Source organism: Lates calcarifer, unplaced genomic scaffold (genome assembly GCF_001640805.2).
Source record: "Lates calcarifer isolate ASB-BC8 unplaced genomic scaffold, TLL_Latcal_v3 _unitig_2479_quiver_2365, whole genome shotgun sequence".
Lineage (NCBI taxonomy): Eukaryota > Metazoa > Chordata > Actinopteri > Centropomidae > Lates > Lates calcarifer.
The window spans coordinates 1-22,082 of NW_026116246.1; the positions used below are offsets into that span (position 1 = coordinate 1).

Genomic DNA, 22,082 nt, shown 5'->3' on the forward strand with positions numbered 1-22,082 from the left:
CCACCCATTTTAATTCAACTTCAAATATTTACCAGTGCAGCAGCTCAGTTCCTCAGAAACATAACCAAAGCTACATTCTTGTTGTCAGCTTGCTGTAGATAAGGACTATCACACCGCCTGTCCCATGGTGCTCTACAGGGCCAATGATGATCGCCAAGTGTTTCCCAAAAATACTTCTGGATCCAGTGGATCATAAACATGTGTATGTGCCATTTCAAAACCCAGGTAGGTGCATTGTACAGGTATACACACACCTGTGTTAAACATTCAAATTTTCAGATCGTCTTTTTATTACCACAGTGTCACATATGCTGTATTTTATAGTTTTGCTTAATGTTTGTGTTCTAGATGAAGCGTGTACCTGTGTCAAAGTGCAGCATGTACACAAATGTGCAGGAGTGTTGGTCTGCACAGGATCCACACTGTGTCTGGTGTGGCTCTAAATCAAGGTCAGAGAAACAACATCTGCATCTGACGTCTTTAAACAATTCTAAACTTGGGTTTAACAAATGTTTCTTTTCCTAGGTGCACATTTGAAGATGACTGCACAGATTCAGACTGGGTGTCCATTCCTGATGATCACCAACACAAAATAGTTTCCTACAAAGTTGAAAAGGAGCCAACTGGTCAGGTAGAGATGAAGTCAAAGGTTTTAACTCTGATCAGTTGTGTGTGTCAGTTATTTGTCCTTTAAACACTCACATCTCCACCTTTCTCAGATCAAACTGAACATCCAGACACACCTGACTGTGGGTCAGAGCACACTGTCCAGATTCGCCTGTCAGTTCTCTGCAAGTTCCAGTGAGCTTTGTAGCAGGAGTGGCCCTCCTCCACTGTTCCCACAATGCACCTGCATCTTCTCTGATAGCAGACTTCCTGCTGAAGGTCAGTGACCTTTGATAAATGTAATAATCCAGTGACCTAATACCTGATTATCAAGGACCTCATCAGTGTCATAATAAAATCACAGAAATTCTCAGTTGATGAATCTGTTGTCTCTTGTTATATATCGTTACATTTTAAAATGTACACTGCTGAACAAAGACAGTCACTGAACAGGCTGCATGTCACAGTAACAATTAGACTTGTTTATCAGGAAATCCATAATATTAAACCCTCAGGCCTGCATATGATCAGCTAGCTGGTGTACCTGAGCATCCAGCTGGCACACCTGATATTGATTTGCTGTTTACTGGTTACTACCTCTGCTGTTTCTAATGATAGTTTCAGAGTGAAACAGAAAGTTTGTCTCTGTCTTTCTTTTGTAACCTCACTCTATATCCAGTTGTTTAGCAGCTGACAGATCTGTGATGCCTCACAGCATACAGTGTTATATTACATGTAAACACATTTATCACTGAAAGCTCTGACATAGAACTGTTTTGCTGTAATGTTTGTTGTATTATTTTCATGTCAGGTCTGGGTGTCAGTGTAAGAATTAGAGTTGGGAAGACGCACTTTTTGGAACAACTGACGTTAACCAACTGTTCAAACATCAGGGGACCTCCAAGTTCTGTCTTGTAAGTCCACTATCATTTCAAAGAAACCAAACACACTGACTGTGAAGAAATAATAGATAGAGCTGAAACACAGAATCAGTCAAATGCATCACTGATGAAATCATTAGGTCCAAGTTATATGAAAAAAACTTTGTCTTTTCATAGCCAGGAAGCATATATTACTATGTTGTGGTCTCTGTTCTCTGTCAAGTCCATGTGATCCATTTCTCTAGTGTTATATCAGTGCTGATCTTAACACCAACATGTTATAAGGTTTGTTTTCTCTTCAGGTGTCAGCAGTGTATCAGGGCTGGATGTGGCTGGAGCAAAAACAGCTGTTCCTGGGCAAATCAAGGAGTGATCAATGTAATTATCTAAAATAGGCTTTTCCACTTTTTGAACATGCTGTCAGATATTTGTTATTAACAGTCTGTAAATAGTGACTTCTTATTGTAAATGTAAAAGAAATGCCTTCCAGCAACACCGGTCTTATTTACATGTTGTGTCTTGTTTACTAACTGGTCACCAGCTGATTCAGCACCCAGCTGTCTGCTCTGAGTTGTTCAGAGTTTAGACACTTTGTAAAGATACTACCTTCACTGTGAAAACCCTCTGAGTAAGAGAGTGTGTTTCACTGGGCCCAACTGTTTCTGATCAGTCATTAGTGAAGTAAACTACTCATGAAACCAAAATGCCTCATTTTCTTTATGCTCATACACACAAGATGTAAATATGACAGCATTACAGTTGTTGGCATTTACCTCAGGCTGGATGTTTTCTACCGCTTCAGCTGAACTAACCTGAGGTGAAACAGGTCTTGAGTCAAATCTAGAAGCACCTTTACTGTGAATGTCATGTAAACTGATGAATTTCTTTCCCCTGCTTCCTCCTGCAGGACAGTGTTTGTCAAACGATGGAGTCTGGGATGAACTTTTCTGTGAGTCTGAACCTCTCACACACATTCTTCCTCTCAAGTTCAACTCATTCACATTCAGTAGAGATTAAACAGTGGAAGGCAATACATTAAAAATGGTTGTTTCTGTGTGTTTTAGAGGCCAGTGATCTCCTCCATCACCCCCAGTGTCGTGTCTTTCTACGGCAGAAACCACGCAGTGTTGTCAGGTCAGAACCTCAGAGATGTGACCAGAGTGAGGATGACTGTGGACACAGACTGCACTCCCCAAGAGTGAGTCTGTTTATGGGCAACAAACATTATGCTTTCAACATCTGAAAGATGCAGTTATTAAGGGAAACAGTTTTCAGGTTTTCTGCATTGTTGTTGTCATGATGTTAAGTTGTCAATGCAAACAAACAAGTCTTGGACTCAGTGAGATGAACTGGTTTCTCTCTCTCTCTCTGTCGTCCTGTGTGCTGTGCTCAGATCTCCTGTATGGAACAACACAGGCGTGAATCTCACGTTCCACATTCCCAGGACAGATGGTAAAGGTGTGGTCAAAGTATGTGCTCTCCTCCCAGATGGTGGTTGCCATGGCAACACTAAAATCACCTACAAGTCATCACCATCCTGCACCAAAATTGTCCCAAGCAGCAGCTGGGTCAGGTATGATTGGATTTGTTGAATCTTTTACAGTCTGATAATACACACACATGTTAAAACCTTCCTGAGGATAACACATGACTGAGTTTCTTTCCAAGAATAACTGAATAACTGTCACAGTGTCAAATCTGATCTCATTAGTGTGAAGGCTGAGTCACTGTGTGACATCACTCACTCTAGCCATTCAGTCCTTCAACTTTTTCAGAAATTCTTGTGCTTCAACTCTTCTCCTGCCCACAGCTTTCACGTCTCACACACAATTTATGCCTCAAATTGTAGATAATTTTGTGCTCTGTCACACAGTGTGACTCCCTAAGCCATAGGATTTACGCTTTTTGCAGTAGCAGCCTCTGATCACCAAGAGGAGCCCTCACCTGCTCCATTCATCTCCATATTATCTTGCTCTCTCTGTAATAAACAGCCAAGCCAGGCCAGTTTTTTAGGGTTGAGCCACCTCTCAGTACTGTGTGATGGACATTTGGCCATTAAGACCTCCTCTGTTCTCTGTGCTGTTTACACACACCACACACAACACACACACACACACACAACTGAGACCTGCACATTTACACATGGGTCATTCTCATTGGTGATTTACCATTACACACACTTCTCTTTTTGAACTGTTTGTCCCTCACCTCCTCTCTCTCTCTCTCTCTCTCTCTCTCTCTCTCTCTCTCTCTTTCAACAATAATTTCAGCCATTTTAAGCATTGCCTGAGCAATTAATTTAGCTCTCAGCATTCACAAGCATTTACCACAGGAAATGCATTTTCTAATTCAGATCTGTTATTTCCAGCTGCTGCAGTGTCACTGAAATGTTTCAACAAACCACAACCATGTTAACATCAAGTTTTGATATCTGTTTCTCCAAATCATAGAGTTCATTTACAGAACATCACACACTGCTGATAGATATAGATCAACAGAAAGGAGATATGAGGTCAAATATTTTTAGCAGGCTGTTTAACCACAGCTTCTCTTGAAGTGGTGACTTCTTTCTCATTATTTTAAATGTAGTGGAGGAACGTAAAGGTATTAAAAGTATTAGTAAGTCATTTCAAGAACAATTTTAAGGAACACGTGTAGCATGCTGCTACATCACCTAATCCATTCTGAGACAGGCAGATTAACGATTATGAACAAACAGGACCATCACTGGGATCATGAGGTGACATGGGCAGATAGGAAATTAGGTCTAAAAAACAAAAAGGTGACATCATGCCCTCATTAATGTACTGTAATTACACCAACTTATTGTAACTGATTTGACAGTTGAATTTGACACTTTGGCATTGCATTTTTTTAGCTACCATCAGTGTTTTGTCACTGCTCAAGTAGATTCTGCTGAGAACAGTCACAGGTTGAGGTTATCTGATGGGGAAAGATAGCAACTTCCTAAAAGCAGTCTCTCACCATAAGAGCCACTTCCCCTTTTTAGCTGCAGCAACACCAAGCCCCACTTCTAAGGGGTAGACCACTGACATTATTTTTTTTACATTGAAAATAAAGTTTGGTATTGAAAAGAAAACTTGAACTGGAAACATTGGCATTTAGAAAGGTTTTATGGGCCACTGAAACTTGAATTTCCACTGACAATAAAACACAGGTACAAAGAAACAATAACAATATTTTCTTACTATTTTATTTATTTTTCTTATGTCTTTTTCTTCATGTGTTTCTTTATTCTATTCAGTATTTTTTCAGTGTCACTGGTTTTAGGTTTTAACTGTGTGTCACTGTTTTGGAGTAGAGAAGAGAACACAGGCCAAACACACAGAAGAACACTTTTTAATAATGAGTTAACTTACAAATCAGAAGAACTTACAAAGAAGGAGAGAATTCTGAGGCCTGTTACAGTACATGTAGTTAGTGATAATCACTAGTTGCAAAACATGTATCACCATGCTGAGGATATCACCAACAAAATGTTAGAACAACAGAGCCTTTGTGCTAAATTTGCTTTCCTTTGATTGGCTGCTGCTCTGTGTCCTGTAGTGGGAAGAGGGAGATCACACTCATGGGCTCTCACCTGGACTTTGTGGAGGGGGTCACACACAGCCACGCCCCACAGAGGGTCAGACCTCCAGGAAGCAGCAGCTATCAGGTGGGTCTGTAGACAAACACAATGTTCCATTGTGTTGTTATCTTCTATTTATTATGTCATGCTGCATTACACTAGACTGTGGCATTATATCACAACATGCCACAGTATATTAGAATATGTCCTGTCACTCCAGCTCATCACATGTAATCTTCTAGCATTATAGTACAGTTACATTATAACTGTCACATGCATCTAAACATATGCCACGACCATGCAGAGTGAAGCACGTCATAAATTATCCTCCACTTGTTTGACATCACATTTGTCTTCTTGTGTTGTGTTAGCATGATTTGTTTTTTTACATCAACCAGTGTCATGTTGCTTCATACTGTTATGTCACATCCTGTTGAATCATGTCATATTAAATTGCTTAGTTTACCATCATGTCATGCTATGCCATACATAGATTATATCATATTCTATATAACACAGAATGTTCCTTTAATTCACTGCAGAATCTCACCTATGACACACCTGCAGCTGAAAACAGTCAGAGGACTTTTACCCAGCACTGTGTTTCTGAGAGTAGCCAATGAAACCTTGTCCTGCTCTGATAAAATCACCTACTATCCAGACCCTGAGTTTACTGGTTTCACATCCACCGAGAATAGGGGACGATGTGCGCATCACCATAGAGGTAATGGATATTATTATCATATTTGCACAAACATAGGACATGAACACATTGGTCAGCATTTGTTTCTCTTGTCATTTCAGAAAAAGGCAGACAAACTGGATATGACAGAAGCAGAGTTGTCAGTGTGGGGCGATCAGGAAGGAAAACAATATCCCTGCATCATGAAGAGCAAAAAAACCACCAACGAAATAGAACATTTTTTCTGTGAAATTAAGAACACATCCAGTGCTGAATTCCAGCATTTAATGGTAAGTCTTTCATTCCCACTGCTCCAATCTAGACAGTGCTATAAAGACATACAACCTAAACATTATTTTAAGTATAGGCAGGTGGTTCAAGGTAGTGCTGAATTTTTTTATAGCAAATATTGGTTTTCATGCAGTGGTTTCAATAGTAAACATACAGTTCATTTATTTTTGACCCACTGGTCCAGTGAGACATCCCACCGCAAAATTCTTTATTGAAGTGCCTTTATTTTTTTTCCCCAGATAATGTACGGTGAAAAGACGGTAAGACTTGAGCCTCCGTCCTCATCACAGGTCCCTCTGATACTGTGCATCCTCCTGATTCCCTGTGTTATTGTTGGTAAGTACATTAAGTAGGCTGGACTGAAAGTGATTTTGTCTGTTTAATACCAGTTTAATAGACAGTCTGAATCTAAATCAATTGTAAATGTAGATTAGATTCAGTATAATTGTTGTGTACATTTATGTTAATGTTTAATGATAGTTTTCTACTACATTCAATAGAGTGCAGACATCCAGTGGTGGTAGAAATACTGACTGAGAACCTTTTCCACTCCACTGTCTGTCTGGTTTGAATCAGTAACTGTTTGTCTTTCAGTGTTGGTGATTATCTGTCGATGGTTGAAGAAACGCAGATGAACGAGGTCTGACCATTACATCACACTGGCCCATTTCCTTGTCTTTGTGCTAGGCTAAGCTAACCTGCTGCTGGCTTTAGCTTCATATTTACTGTGCAAACTTGAAGAGTGTTGTTGGTCCTCTCATCTAAATCATGTCAGGGAATAAGCATATTTAAAAATATTAAACTATTTCTTTATTGAGGCTCTTTCTGACATCTGTATCCTTTTGACAGAGTCAGTGCTTTTACTATAAATTTTGTGATCAAGTCTTTTTTTTTCTACTGAGTTCATCCTCTCTGATGGTACAGCTGTTATAAGAGGACATATTGTATAGACTAAGCCTGTTCGTCTCCTGCACTGCTCAGCACCTCAGCCTTTTAGTAGTATAGAACTTTATTGCAGTCAGCAAAGTATGTATGGATGCTGCAGTTGATATGATACACCATGGACATAACATGAACATAACATTCCTCATAAGGAAGCTGAACACTGTAGTTATTGTATATCAATATCAAATCAATAACTGTAATCAATAAATGTCTGTAATGAAGTAGATAAAACTAATGAGGCCTGTTTTTCCATCACAACAATAGATGATTTAAAGGTTTTAATGAACAGGACAGTTGTATTTACAATCAAAATACTGATTTACCTGATGATGGATAATGTAACAAGACTCCAACAGTGACATTTGCTTGTTGATCACCTTGAAGGTTGTTGGTGGTTTGGTTTCAGTATATGACACTGTTATGGTCATAGCTGAAGTAAACCAGATTAGATGAAAATGCGTATGTTAAAATAACCATTTAACTGGTTGAGACAGCAGCTATAGATGTGATGCCAGTCAAAGGAGTCCAGAGGAAAATGGCCTCTAACAACAGCCTCTTTTAGTGACTATCAGAAAGGTAGATTAAGTGGGACATGTAATAAGGTAAAAATAAATTAAACACAGAGCATTCCTCCAAAACAAACAGATAATGCAAATAGTAAATGTAAATAAGAACAATTCATGTGTAAGTAATTCTGGAAAAATAATAATTATCTTTGCTATAATGAAGTAATCAGAGATAGATTTATCCACAGGAACACACAAACTGGAGTAATAATACAATGTTTCAGTTCAACCACAAGAGGGCAGCCTACAACTGTCTGAGATTAGGTAGGTTTTTAAGTATATATACTATATATTCTACATAATGTTACCATTTTTTCAAAGTTATTTTGATGTTTTTATGATTAAGTGAATATGAAAAAGTGTAAACAGTGATACAATTAGCTGAACCTGCATACACACAAATGTATGAATATATTTGCACCTATATTGAGAATATAATTTTGTTTCATTGTTTGTTGGGACATTTTACCTTTAATTGGCTCACAGTGGAGAGACAGAGGGAGATGACATGGAACAGGACCCTTATTGTGTCTTTTCTCTCCTCTCTGTAATTTGTCCTCACATTCACATAAAGTATTTTAGAGATTATTAATGGCGAATATAAAAAAACAAACAAACAAACATATATATTGGGGCAAATATTGGTGAAGAAATTACTTTATCTCTATTATCTGTAATGGATTTCTGGTTTATTTGATCATTAGAGTGGAAAAACACTACAAGGGTCCATTTATTTTCTGGGATATTTTTGTGTTACAAGGCTCATTATTATGAGTAATTATTGTTTGGTCAGTGACATCCAGTGCATGCTTACAGCTAGAGGAAACAACTTCCCAAAGTTGACACTAGATGTCATCCAGAAATCACGTGCTATCATCTTTGCTGTTCTGTAGTTGGAACATGGAGAAAGTTGCATGTTACAGTTTTGGTCACTTGGTGATTTTGATTGATGGGGTCAGTGGACATGAGATGGTATAAAGTACTGAAGCCCATTACACAGTCATCATTACAAGATCATCACATTAAGATCAAACCCTCTGAGGATTCACAAAGTTCATTTTAAAAATGGATAGGAACCATTCTTTTGTGTGGATTGGCCACAGCAGTCAAACAATCAGAACCTGCTGCCTCACTGAGAATCGATGAATTTAGGGCGGAAATCTTCTCGTCCGCCACACCACGACTGTTGGTTCTTTTTGAGGTGGATGTCATTATGTGGATTGTTTAAAACTGATGTATTAGAGGCCTTTTATTCAGCTGGAGGCTGCCATCGTCAGGAATGTGCCCGGGAGAGCGCACATATCACTGCGTGCATATGGTCCTGTGATTAGATTAAAACTTTACAGATTTTGTATGAAAACATTATAAAAGGTGAGACAAACAGAGCTGAGTGAAAACAGTAATGCTGCAAAATCACTTTATCTTAGAACCAAGTCTGTTGGTTTTCGCTTTCGTTGGCGCTCCCTCCCACTTTCGACACTTCTCTTTTCAACAGAGGCGCGCTGCGCTTTTACGCACGACTCTGGTGACACTGTGGTGGAGGCAGAGCACCATGCAGGCCGTCAGTGTGTGAGCGTTTCCCAGTCAAAGCTGCCACCGCTGTAGAAGATGATCCTGCTGCCTGGTCTGTTATTTATCCTCTGGGGAGGAGCGGCTCGGTGTCTGGCGGAGGATGGAGGCTTCACTTTTGATGGAGATCTCCGCCACTTCGCCGTGACCACAAACACGGTTTACATCGCTACAGAGGAGAAGCTGTACCAGCTGAACCACGACCTGACTCTGGTCCACAGTCTGACCCTGAGAGGAATCTTGAAGGGCGGGAACCAACAGCCGGACGACGTGTCGTTTTACCGGGTTTCTGAGACGGCTTCGTGGAACGCAACTTTCAAAGTCAACGTGTTGTTGCCATTTGTTGAGAACGACACTCTGATCAGCTGCGGGGTGATCGACAAGGAGTGTGGTTACTGCGAGGTTCTGGACCTGAAGAACATCTCTAACCTTGTGCACAGGGAGAGCATCCAGGTGGGACCACTGAGGAGCAGCAACGCGTCCGTCGCGGTCTTGGTGAATCTGAAGAAGAATCCAACACAAGACACTTACATTCTGACCGGGGTACAGCAACATCAACCCAACACCGAACAGAGCAGCTGCACCTCTAATATCCAAACTGTCAACCTTCAGAATACGGTTGAAAAACAAGCGGGAGGTATATTTTCTCTAAATGATGATCAACTCACGCCCTCGATCAGAAGTAAAGGTGATGTGGAGTTTGTGGACGGATTTCAGATCAGTTCAACCATGTATCTGCTCTCCAACGTGCTCTCAGCCGCTAAAAGTAACAACGTCCGTCTCATTTGGCTTGAGGGCAAAACCAGCAAGACCCAGACTTACAGGTCTCTGCGGGGTGCGACTCTCAGTGTCTCTGAAGCTGGTGGTGAGGGGAACAGACTCCTGGCCTCCTCGGTGATCCCGGGCGGGCCCTCGGTGCTCTGGAGCGGAGTGTTCAGTGTGGACGGAGGACAGAGCAACACCGAGCTGCTGGTGTTTGACATCAGCCCCGATCTCACCGGAGAGGACGATTCAGATCCAGACTTCTGCAGTGTCTGTCCCGAAAAGACAAGTGTTACAAAGGTAAGAAGTCAGTTTGTGAAGGTTTTATAGAGTTGGTGCTGGAGAGACAGTGACAAATAATTCAGCTGTCAGTAACTGTAACTGGACACTTATTCACATTGATAGTCATTACCAGCATATTAGTTATCTGAGACAAAGTTGGTCATATAACTACGCATCATGGTAAGACAATTAGCTGAAATTAAATGTCAGTCTATGTGTAAGTAAATGTGATGCCATACAAACAACAGCCAGTTCACTTGAAGCAATTAAAGTGAACTGGCTTGAGCTTTGAGTAAGGAAAGGTTATTTCCAGTACCTTCTTGACTTTAAAGTTATACTCTTCTGTAGAGCTTGAATACCTGTTGGATCCAAACCTGATGATCAGTGTGTTTGTGTTTCTCAGCCAAAGACCCTGAAGCCGAAGGCAGTGCTCTTCAGACAGAACTACATGACCTCTGTGCTGGCAGTGAGGCAGAAGGCCTGGATGGTTTTCTTCATCGGGACAGGAGATGGACAGCTCATTAAGGTGTATAAGAACTGAAGTGATATACATTATATCCATTATTGAAAAAACACTTTTGAAAAATTAGTAAACCATTTGCTTACTTATTTTGAAAAAGTGAGGACGCACATTGTCATGTTAAACAAGCTCATTAAGGTGTGTATAAGAAGTGATATGTATCTATTATTGGAGAAAGATTTACTCAGAATTTCAGTAACACAATTGATAGCATACATCAAGGACTATCCACTTGAAAACTGAATGGCAAAAAACCTACAGTATCTCTTTTCAGTGCTCTGTATTTAAAGGTGCTATTTGTAAGTTTTTGCTATTGCTACATAGCTGGTGTTAGCGTTAACAGCTGTTAAGACCTTCAAAGCTTCATTATTGTTTGACTAGAGGTTAGAGCTACTTCTTCATACCCTCATGTTGGACTGAGTGCAGACTAGATGCTACAGTGACTCACTATTGCAAAGTGCTATTACAAGACAGGATAGGGCTAGCTCATTAGCAGAAGAAAATAAGTGATAGAAAAAGAAGCAAAACAAAAATTAACATAGGAGTTGCTTCCCACTGCTGGAGGTAGCTCTTTCAAGTTAAGGAATCAAGTTTGATGCTAAACTTGTAACTTTTCTTCTAGACCAGTAAGGAAACAGCTGTTAATATTAATGTTGGCTATGTAGTGTTAGCAGAAACTTATATATAGCACCTTTAATTAAGATGCTATTAAATGCTTCCATTATTCCTGACTTTACATCAGAACCATACAGTAATATTATTTGATCCACACTGTAGTTTTATTTGATATGAGAAGGTACAGAAGGTAGTAACAGACTGACATTTCAGTTGCGACCTCTTCATACTGTAGACTCTTCTGGTAGGGCCTGAAAAATAATCTCCCATGTCTTGAATTACTCCTGGGTGACAATGACCAGTTTCATGTCAGTCATGCTCTTATTTCCTCTGCCACGTCTCCATCACATCACCGTCTATCCTCTCTCCATCTCTTAGATAAAACAATTAATATTCTTCAGACACTCTTTATACAAGCTCACTCACATGGTTAAAGAATTGAATAGAAGTCTGGAAACACTCCAGTAATTCTCCACGAGACACAATAGGTTCTTTCATGCTGAGTTTAGCCTCACAAATGTTCATAAAACCTCTAAGTGTATTTCTTACAGCTCTGCAGCTGAGAGGAACAGCTTTTCTCTGACTGGCAAATGTAGCATGTAAAGGAACACAACTGATAGTGCATAGAAAAAATGTTGCAACGTGGACTGACCACTTACCGCATTTTATTGTCAAAAATGATTGTAAGATATCTGTACCTGCAGATGAGGTACAGACTTAATAATTAACTGGAATATACGTAGAAATGTGTGCAGTCAGTTATGAGTATTTAACTGGGTGTGGTCAAGTTTTAGACATAAGAAATTCTGTTTGTTTAGCAATATTTATTTATATTGAGTTTTTTTTATTTATGTTTTCTTAAATTATGCTGAAGTATATTTTTTCAACAAAAAACAAAAATAAGAGTTATTCAGCTGCAGCTCTACAGCAGCATAGCAGAGTAAGCTGACTGAAAGATATCTACATCTATATACACTGAGAGTGACAGAGGAAATAAGGTCCAGGTGTACAGATGGGTGAGTGGTCAGGTGATATCCAGAGAAGGAAAACTTGGTAGAGAGGAAAGTGAAGTATGATGGAACCTGGAAAAAATTCCAGACAGGAAATGGTGATATTTCTGTGTACCCATTCACCCTGAGCATCACAAAATTCAATTGCATCACATCCTGTGTGCTAGTTAATGGCACAGTGAAGCAACACAGTGGAAGTGACATGATGTGGTAATTAAGCAATATTAGCCGAGAGGGTGTGTTTTAACAAGCACCTCAGTCCTGACCACATCACTGTCGTGCTCAAATGACGTTAAAGGACACCCTCGAGTGTAATCTTGCGATTATACAACTATGACCAACAAAGTAAAATGTATATGGCGGAGTAATATCTTTGGTGATGAGTAAGCCACACTGTCATGCTAATTTGAGCACATTCTTAGACTTAGACTTAGACTAGACTTTACTGATCCCTTGGGATGACTCCCTCAGGGAAATTAAGTTTCCAGCAGTTTATATGGACAGAAAAGCAGCACACACAGGACAGTTTGCAAGCAACAACAGCAACTGCTTGCAAACAGGTAGATAGAGAATATATATATAAGAAATAAACAGTAAACTCTTAATAGGATAAAAAAAAATACACTGTAAACTCTTAACTAAATATACAAACTATAAATAGAATAAAATAAGAATGAGATAGGATAAATAAATATGGAGAACTGTATATGGCCTGTGGTTAAATTAAATTAAATTATTGCACATTCTAAATGTCTTGTTAATCAATCAGATTGCTTGGTCAGAACTACTTGTTTTATAATGGACATTCAATAGAAACACCAGCATGAAGTTTTCAATGCACATCTTTTTTTCTGTGATGCTGTGATGCTCTTAGTGGATTCAGAGGACAAAACAGTGTTCTCATTAGGACTAAAAGGCATCAGTGAATTAACGTTTTCTTCAACAACCATAGTGGTGGTGGTGGTCATTAAGCTAGTGGCCTGACCTAAATGAAGCCTGAACCACAGACATCACAAGAATTCAGCTCTAAGTTCACCATTCACCACAGTTACTGATTGCAGCAACAAATAATGTTTCCGTTATTTTGTCTGTACAAGTCTTGTTTAGTACAAAATATCTCCTGTTATATTCTGTTTGAGGAATTAGATAAGACATTCATATATGCAGATGTTTTTTGGCTGGACTTTAATTAAGCTGTTTGTCAAAAGCAGCACTAATGGTCTTTAAGGATGATTTTATGCTCAAGCCAAATCTCAGTTAAAGGGCCAAAGATCCATTTTTCTGGCTGCGTGAGTGAAGCTCACTGTGGGTAGGAGGTAAGACTGGATCAGTGATTTGAAAGATCTGGTGATATTCAGTATTTTTCTTAATGTGAACAAATCAAATCAATTTGACATTTACATTTTTCACTTTTTGCAGTTTTCATATTTTGAACCAAGTGGCTCCAGATGCTTCTCATTTTACCAGAGCAGTTTTTTGTTCCACCCATTTTAATTCAACTTCAAATATTTACCAGTGCAGCAGCTCAGTTCCTCAGAAACATAACCAAAGCTACATTCTTGTTGTCAGCTTGCTGTAGATAAGGACTATCACACCGCCTGTCCCATGGTGCTCTACAGGGCCAATGATGATCGCCAAGTGTTTCCCAAAATACTTCTGGATCCAGTGGATCATAAACATGTGTATGTGCCATTTCAAAACCAGGTAGGTGCATTGTACAGGTATACACACACCTGTGTTAAACATTCAAATTTTCAGATCGTCTTTTTATTACCACAGTGTCACATATGCTGTATTTTATAGTTTTGCTTAATGTTTGTGTTCTAGATGAAGCGTGTACCTGTGTCAAAGTGCAGCATGTACACAAATGTGCAGGAGTGTTGGTCTGCACAGGATCCACACTGTGTCTGGTGTGGCTCTAAATCAAGGTCAGAGAAACAACATCTGCATCTGACGTCTTTAAACAATTCTAAACTTGGGTTTAACAAATGTTTCTTTTCCTAGGTGCACATTTGAAGATGACTGCACAGATTCAGACTGGGTGTCCATTCCTGATGATCACCAACACAAAATAGTTTCCTACAAAGTTGAAAAGGAGCCAACTGGTCAGGTAGAGATGAAGTCAAAGGTTTTAACTCTGATCAGTTGTGTGTGTCAGTTATTTGTCCTTTAAACACTCACATCTCCACCTTTCTCAGATCAAACTGAACATCCAGACACACCTGACTGTGGGTCAGAGCGCACTGTCCAGATTCGCCTGTCAGTTCTCTGCAAGTTCCAGTGAGCTTTGTAGCAGGAGTGGCCCTCCTCCACTGTTCCCACAATGCACCTGCATCCTCTCTGATAGCAGACTTCCTGCTGAAGGTCAGTGACCTTTGATAAATGTAATAATCCAGTGACCTAATACCTGATTATCAAGGACCTCATCAGTGTCATAATAAAATCACAGAAATTCTCAGTTGATGAATCTGTGTTGTCTCTTGTTATATATCGTTACATTTTATAAAATGTACACTGCTGAACAAAGACAGTCACTGAACAGGCTGCATGTCACAGTAACAATTAGACTTGTTTATCAGGAAATCCATAATATTAAACCCTCAGGCCTGCATATGATCAGCTAGCTGGTGTACCTGAGCATCCAGCTGGCACACCTGATATTGATTTGCTGTTCACTGGTTACTACCTCTGCTGTTTCTAATGATAGTTTCAGAGTGAAACAGAAAGTTTGTCTCTGTCTTTCTTTAGTAACCTCACTCTATATCCAGTTGTTTAGCAGCTGACAGATCTGTGATGCCTCACAGCATACAGTGTTATATTACATGTAAACACATTTATCACTGAAAGCTCTGACATAGAACTGTTTTGCTGTAATGTTTGTTGTATTATTTTCATGTCAGGTCTGGGTGTCAGTGTAAGAATTAGAGTTGGGAAGACGCACTTTTTGGAACAACTGACGTTAACCATCTGTTCAAACATCAGGGGACCTCCAAGTTCTGTCTTGTAAGTCCACTATCATTTCAAAGAAACCAAAGACACTGACTGTGAAGAAAATAATAGATAGAGCTGAAACACAGAATCAGTCAAATGCATCACTGATGAAATCATTAGGTCCAAGTTATATGAAAAAAACTTTGTCTTTTCATAGCCAGGAAGCATATATTACTATGTTGTGGTCTCTGTTCTCTGTCAAGTCCATGTGATCCATTTCTCTAGTGTTATATCAGTGCTGATCTTAACACCAACATGTTATAAGGTTTGTTTTCTCTTCAGGTGTCAGCAGTGTATCAGGGCTGGATGTGGCTGGAGCAAAAACAGCTGTTCCTGGGCAAATCAAGGAGTGATCAATGTAATTATCTAAAATAGGCTTTTCCACTTTTTGAACATGCTGTCAGATATTTGTTATTAACAGTCTGTAAATAGTGACTTCTTATTGTAAATGTAAAAGTTACAAAAAGAAATGCCTTCCAGCAACACCGGTCTTATTTACATGTTGTGTCTTGTTTACTAACTGGTCACCAGCTGATTCAGCACCCAGCTGTCTGCTCTGAGTTGTTCAGAGTTTAGACACTTTGTAAAGATACTACCTTCACTGTGAAAACCCTCTGAGTAAGAGAGTGTGTTTCACTGGGCCCAACTGTTTCTGATCAGTCATTAGTGAAGTAAACTACTCATGAAACCAAAATGCCTCATTTTCTTTATGCTCATACACAAAAGATGTAAATATGACAGCATTACAGTTGTTGGCATTTACCTCAGGCTGGATGTTTTCTACCGCTTCAGCTGAACTAACCTGAGCTGAAACAGGTCTTGAGTCAAATCTAGAAGCACCTTTACTGTGAATGTCATGTAAACTGATGAATTTCTTTCCCCTGCTTCCTCCTGCAGGACAGTGTTTGTCAAACGATGGAGTCTGGGATGAACTTTTCTGTGAGTCTGAACCTCTCACACACATTCTTCCTCTCAAGTTCAACTCATTCACATTCAGTAGAGATTAAACAGTGGAAGGCAATACATTAAAAATGGTTGTTTCTGTGTGTTTTAGAGGCCAGTGATCTCCTCCATCACCCCCAGTGTCGTGTCTTTCTACGGCAGAAACCACGCAGTGTTGTCGGGTCAGAACCTCAGAGATGTGACCAGAGTGAGGATGACTGTGGACACAGACTGCACTCCCCAAGAGTGAGTCCGTTTATGGGCAACAAACATTATGCTTTCAACATCTGAAAGATGCAGTTATTAAAGGGAAACAGTTTTCAGGTTTTCTGCATTGTTGTTGTCATGATGTTAAGTTGTCAATGCAAACAAACAAGTCTTGGACTCAGTGAGATGAACTGGTTTCTCTCTCTCTCTGTCGTCCTGTGTGCTGTGGCTCAGATCTCCTGTATGGAACAACACAGGCGTGAATCTCACGTTCCACATTCCCAGGACAGATGGTAAAGGTGTGGTCAAAGTATGTGCTCTCCTCCCAGATGGTGGTTGCCATGGCAACACTAAAATCACCTACAGGTCATCACCATCCTGCACCAAAGTTGTCCCAAGCAGCAGCTGGGTCAGGTATGATTGGATTTGTTGAATCTTTTACAGTCTGATAATACACACACATGTTAAAACCTTCCTGAGGATAACACATGACTGAGTTTCTTTCCAAGATAACTGAATAACTGTCACAGTGTCAAATCTGATCTCATTCAGATCTGTTATTTCCAGCTGCTGCAGTGTCACTGAAATGTTTCAACAAACCACAACCATGTTTAACATCAAGTTTTGATATCTGTTTCTCCAAATCATAGAGTTCATTTACAGAACATCACACACTGCTGATAGCCACAACATTAAAACCACTGACAGCTAAAGTGAATGACACTGGTCATCTTGTTACCATGCTAATGGGTTTTGGGTCCTGTCATTCATCTGGATGTTGTCCAGCATTGTCCTGCTAGGGGAGCCCCCTGCCATTGGGGAGTGCTATTTCCATTGAGGGTTATGCGTGGTCTTCAACAATATTGAGGTGCAAACATGAAACCAAAACTAGGTTAGCACAGTGGTGCAGTAATTAGCACTGTCTCCTCAAAGTAAGAAGGTGCTGGGTTCAAACCCCAGTTCACATGGCCTTTTCTGTGTGGAGTTTGCATGTTCTCCCTGTGCCTGCATGGTTCTCTCCAGGTACTCTGGCAAGTCCAAAGACATGCAGGTTAGGTTAATGGGTGACTCTAAATTGTCCGTAGGTGTGAATGTGAAAGACCCCACCTCATGCCAGTGTCAGCTGGTCAGCCGCCATGACCTTTGAGGATAAGCTGTGTAGATAATGGATGGATGGCAACCAAATTAACTGGATCAAATGTATACAATGTAACAAAAACATGAACCTTGGTTTAGACCTTGGTCTGGACTCTCAGATGTGAAAACACCCCTTAATTTGATACTTTGGCTTCTCAGTTGCTCTAAACTACTTATTCAACACTGATAACTACCAAAACGTTAAACCAGTTAAAACTTAGGTTGACTATTTTTGGAGCTACCCCCAGTGCTTTGTCACTACTGAAGGAGATTTGTATTTATTTTAGGTAACATTGTCAGTAACTGTGGAACAGTTACAAGTTGAGGGTCGTCTTTTGGGGAGAGATAGCAACTTCCCAAAAGCAATGTCTTTCACCATGAGACTACTTCCCTTTTCAGTTGCAGCAAAGTGAAAGTGCCACTTCTGCTTTTCTTTTTGCACCCTACAACAGACTTTGGAGAGGCATGATAGTTCGTATAGAACACAACATGTACACATAAAACATAAATCATTCCATAGGTATTTGTTTTCTTACCATTGTGTATTACTTAAAAAAAAACAAAACAAAACAAAAAAACCCTGTTTACCAGTTTTATGGCAACATAAGTTAATGGCAACATTATTTTTCTGCGACTTTTGGCAATACGTTCAGTTGGTAATAATCACTGGTTACAAAGAATATATCACCAAGTTGAAGGAGTCACAACAAAATGTAAGCAACAGAGATAGACCTCTTAACCTATTAAAGAATGAGATCCTTTTTTGTTTAACTAGAAACATTGTGATGTATCACAACCAGGCTACAACTGGTTTGTGAAACTAATTTTATCTGGCAGAACACCCGAGTTTCTGACTACCACTGGCCTGTATCTGTTTGTGTTTATTGTGTGGGCACCTTTTACTTGCATAAAGGATCTGAATACGGATTGGCTCCAGCCTTCACCATGACCTCAAGGATAAGCCATATAGTAGATAATGGATGACTGGATGGATGATTGACTACTGCCTCTGTGTCCTGTAGTGGGAAGAGGGGAGATCACACTCATGGGCTCTCACCTGGACTTTGTGGAGGGGGTCACACACAGCCACGCCCCCACAGAGGGTCAGACCTCCAGGAAGCAGCAGCTATCAGGTGGGTCTGTAGACAAACACAATGTTCCATTGTGTTGTTATCTTCTATTTATTATGTCATGCTGCATTACACTAGACTGTGGCATTATATCACAACATGCCACAGTTATAGTATATTAGAATATGTCCTGTCACTCCAGCTCATCACATGTAATCTTCTAGCATTATAGTACAGTTACATTATAACTGTCACATGCATCTAAACATATGCACGACCATGCAGAGTGAAGCACGTCATAAATTATCCTCCACTTGTTTGACATCACATTTGTCTTCTTGTGTTGTGTTAGCATGATTTGTTTTTTTACATCAACCAGTGTCATGTTGTTTCATACTGTTATGTCACATCCTGTTGAATCATGTCATATTAAATTGCTTAGTTTACCATCATGTCATGCTATGCCATACATAGATTATATCATATTCTATATAACACAGAATGTTTCCTTTAATTCACTGCAGAATCTCACCTATGACACACCTGCAGCTGAAAACAGTCAGAGGACTTTTACCAGCACTGTGTTTCTGAGAGTAGCCAATGAAACCTTGTCCTGCTCTGATAAAATCACCTACTATCCAGACCCTGAGTTTACTGGTTTCAGTCCATAAGGATAGGGGACGATTGTGGCGCATCACCATAGAGGTAATGGATATTATTATCACACATGTACAAACATAGGACATGAACACATTGGTCAGCATTTGTTTCTCTTGTCATTTCAGAAAAAAGGCAGACAAACTGGAGATGACAGAAGCAGAGTTGTCAGTGTGGGGGCGATCAGGAAGGAAAACAATATCCCTGCATCATGAAGAGCAAAAAAACCACCAACGAAATAGAACATTTTATCTGTGAAATTAAGAACACATCCAAAACTAATTTTTCAGAAAATAATGGTAAATATTTCAGTCACAATAAACCAAAGCTAGATGATACAGAAAAACCAATACACTCAGAAGTGTACTGGTTATTAAAGATGAACTTTTTTATTCAGAGTAGTAAATATATCTCTGTTCTGTAAATCCCTTTCAAATATAGTGGCAATTATTTCTTTCTTACAGATAAAATACGGCGAAAAGAGTGTAGAACTGCAACTTATAAATTTCAGGGCTCCTTCTGATACTGCTTGTCTTTGCTGCTGATACCCTTCATTATTATCAGTGAGTACACAAAGCAAGGTTGAATGATTTCATCCATTTTGTTCCACCAACCAGCCTCGTATACAGAATGTTCAACCTTAAAACCATTTTTTCTTTTTATGTATGAAATTCTGTATGTTTATCTACTTGGCTTTATTTGCAGTGGTGGTGTTTGTCTACCGAAGAAAACAGAACCAGCTCACTGCCAAGATGAACAGGCTCATGGAAGATCTAGAGCTCGACATTAGGAATGACATCAGACAAGGTCAGTCACACAATCTCTCAATGTATCTGTACTGTAAGTAAGGCACTAATAAATGTCTTGATTTGAAGTATTGTGTGTTCTTCCCTGTAGACTTCTTCAGTTTTTAGTTTTGTCTTCCTAGTGACATTGGCTAGCTTTGTTTCCTGTCACTTACAATGGATTCCAAGAATCACCAGTTTAAACAGTCAAAATTACCATTTTTGGATAAGTATCCACATTTTAATCAGAATTTACATCAAGCAGCATAATCTCCTCCTCTGCTGTACAGCATTGTCAGTATGTGAAATATGTATGTGTTTTTGATGTATGCAGTTTAACTGTTTATGTATTTGGGTCTTGATTTCATAAAACGCTATGACCATATTTGCATGTTTTAGCACTGTATTCACAAATGTTCCACACTGAGTCTTTTGAACATTAAAATGTTGCCTTGCTAATTACAAACCTGCAACTGATCACACTTGATAAATAGCTCAGCCTTATCTCACACTGCCCCAGGCTTAACCACCTTAATTTCCTCAGTTCCCTGAGCCTCAACACACACACACACACACACACACACACACACACACACACACACAGAGTACTATTTTATGGTGTGAAATACTCTGAACCTGTTCCTTTTTCATCCTTACATCCAAGTTGTCACACTAAAACGGTGTTAAAAAAATAAAATATGATAAATATATACATTTATGTGTCATTTGTAGTAATCAGCTCTGAGCCCACAATTAGTGAGTTGGAGAACCACACCATTTACACTGCCTTATTTGTTCCCTTGTACTATTTCTCTGGAGAGTTGGTGTCACTCAGGTCTATAGTACAGCCTCACTTAACTGTCCTCCATAGGCTTTGTGGATCTGCAGACAGAGAAAGCTGACTTGATGGAAAATGTTGGAGCGATTCCTTTCCTAGACTACAAGCACTTTGCCTCCAGAATCTTTTTTCCTAAGGTACAGTGAAGCTGGAAATAAAAGCAAATGTTCATATCTGACAAGCTGATGCTGTAAATTGTGAAATATGAAATATGTTTTTTACCACAAGATTAACAGAGCTACCTTTTTGTTGCTGTTTCCCAGAGTGAACATTTGATGATGTTGTGTATCAAAGACATTGGTCAGGTAAGGTTTGACACCAGCTGTGGCAGATGTTATGATGTACAGTTTTGTAACTGTCAGTGATGGGCCAGTGATGCATTGTTGTATCTGATCTGTGATCAGGATGCAGAAAAGGTTCAGCTTGATGAGTGTTGCCAGGGCTTGTCCAAGCTGATCCAGGACCAGCTCTTTCTCACATCTATGGTTCACGCTCTGGAGGAGCAGAAGAGCTTCACCATTGAAGACAAGTCAGTTTTTCATTATTTACCTTTAAAGCCTGTTTATGTGACTGTCTTTTATATACAACATGATGCAAATGATGTCTGGTTGGTATCCGTGCAGCTGTAGTTCAGATTTATTCCATTTTCTGTTTGGTCTTTACTGACCCCTCTGTCTTATTCTTCTTACTCAGCTTCTCCACTATACTTTTAGTTTTCTGTTCTGCTCTTCTCTCGTTGTCTTTTCTCGCCTTTTATTTATAGTATTGTAATGTCCTTGACCTAATTTGCTGTATCCTGTTCTTGCCTACACTCTTATTTTACTCTGTTGTGTTTCAGGTGTGTATTGGCATCTCTACTAACAGTAGCACTCCACGGCAACTTGTCGTATCTGACGGAGATGATGGAGGTTCTGCTGAAGGATCTGATGCAGCAAAACAGCAATGCTCAGCCCAAACTGTTGCTCCGACGCACTGAGTCCACAGTGGAGAAACTGCTGACCAACTGGATGTCCATATGCCTTTATGGCTTCCTCCGGGTCTGTTGCTCTTATGTTTCTTGTAGTCTTTGCTCTTTTGTATTACTACCACCACGTAAACCAGACTAGTGCTGTGGCTGTATGGTTCTGTCTGTCAGTT

The 22,082-nt window shown here is 39.7% G+C and overlaps 2 protein-coding genes across 2 annotated transcripts; both read left to right on the forward strand.

Annotated features, from left to right (window-relative positions):
- The first annotated feature begins 352 nt into the window (after positions 1-352).
- LOC108892809 (plexin-C1-like) lies at positions 353-7,265 on the forward strand. Its single transcript, XM_018690535.2, has 13 exons — positions 353-449; positions 526-631; positions 720-885; positions 1,418-1,520; positions 1,790-1,865; positions 2,395-2,436; positions 2,552-2,685; positions 2,881-3,060; positions 5,055-5,163; positions 5,619-5,800; positions 5,881-6,048; positions 6,289-6,385; positions 6,644-7,265. Exons 1-10 carry the CDS (start codon positions 379-381, stop codon positions 5,697-5,699), a joined length of 1,068 nt encoding a protein of 355 aa, XP_018546051.2. The 5' UTR covers positions 353-378; the 3' UTR covers positions 5,700-5,800; positions 5,881-6,048; positions 6,289-6,385; positions 6,644-7,265.
- Positions 7,266-9,063: 1,798 nt separating this feature from the next.
- On the forward strand, positions 9,064-22,051 carry LOC108892811 (plexin-C1). The gene is made up of 18 exons (XM_018690536.2): positions 9,064-10,191; positions 10,577-10,699; positions 13,888-14,022; positions 14,146-14,246; positions 14,323-14,428; positions 14,517-14,682; positions 15,219-15,321; positions 15,592-15,667; positions 16,207-16,248; positions 16,364-16,497; positions 16,693-16,872; positions 18,618-18,728; positions 19,857-19,885; positions 20,028-20,129; positions 20,979-21,082; positions 21,209-21,250; positions 21,350-21,474; positions 21,784-22,051. The coding sequence occupies exons 1-18, from the start codon at positions 9,169-9,171 to the stop codon at positions 22,049-22,051; spliced, it is 2,970 nt and encodes a 989-aa protein (XP_018546052.1). The 5' UTR covers positions 9,064-9,168.
- Positions 22,052-22,082: the final 31 nt, after the last annotated feature.

Excerpts from the sequence above, each read along its gene's own strand:
- LOC108892809 (XM_018690535.2), top strand. The coding sequence starts at position 379 with ATGTACACAAATGTGCAGGAGTGTTGGTCTGCACAGGATCCACACTGT. Across the intron at positions 3,061-5,054 it reads CCAAGCAGCAGCTGGGTCAG|TGGGAAGAGGGAGATCACAC; the intron begins GTATGATTGGAT and ends TGTGTCCTGTAG. Across the intron at positions 5,164-5,618 it reads CAGGAAGCAGCAGCTATCAG|AATCTCACCTATGACACACC; the intron begins GTGGGTCTGTAG and ends AATTCACTGCAG.
- LOC108892811 (XM_018690536.2), top strand. The coding sequence starts at position 9,169 with ATGATCCTGCTGCCTGGTCTGTTATTTATCCTCTGGGGAGGAGCGGCT. Across the intron at positions 14,683-15,218 it reads TAGCAGACTTCCTGCTGAAG|GTCTGGGTGTCAGTGTAAGA; the intron begins GTCAGTGACCTT and ends TTTTCATGTCAG. Across the intron at positions 19,886-20,027 it reads GATACCCTTCATTATTATCA|TGGTGGTGTTTGTCTACCGA; the intron begins GTGAGTACACAA and ends CTTTATTTGCAG.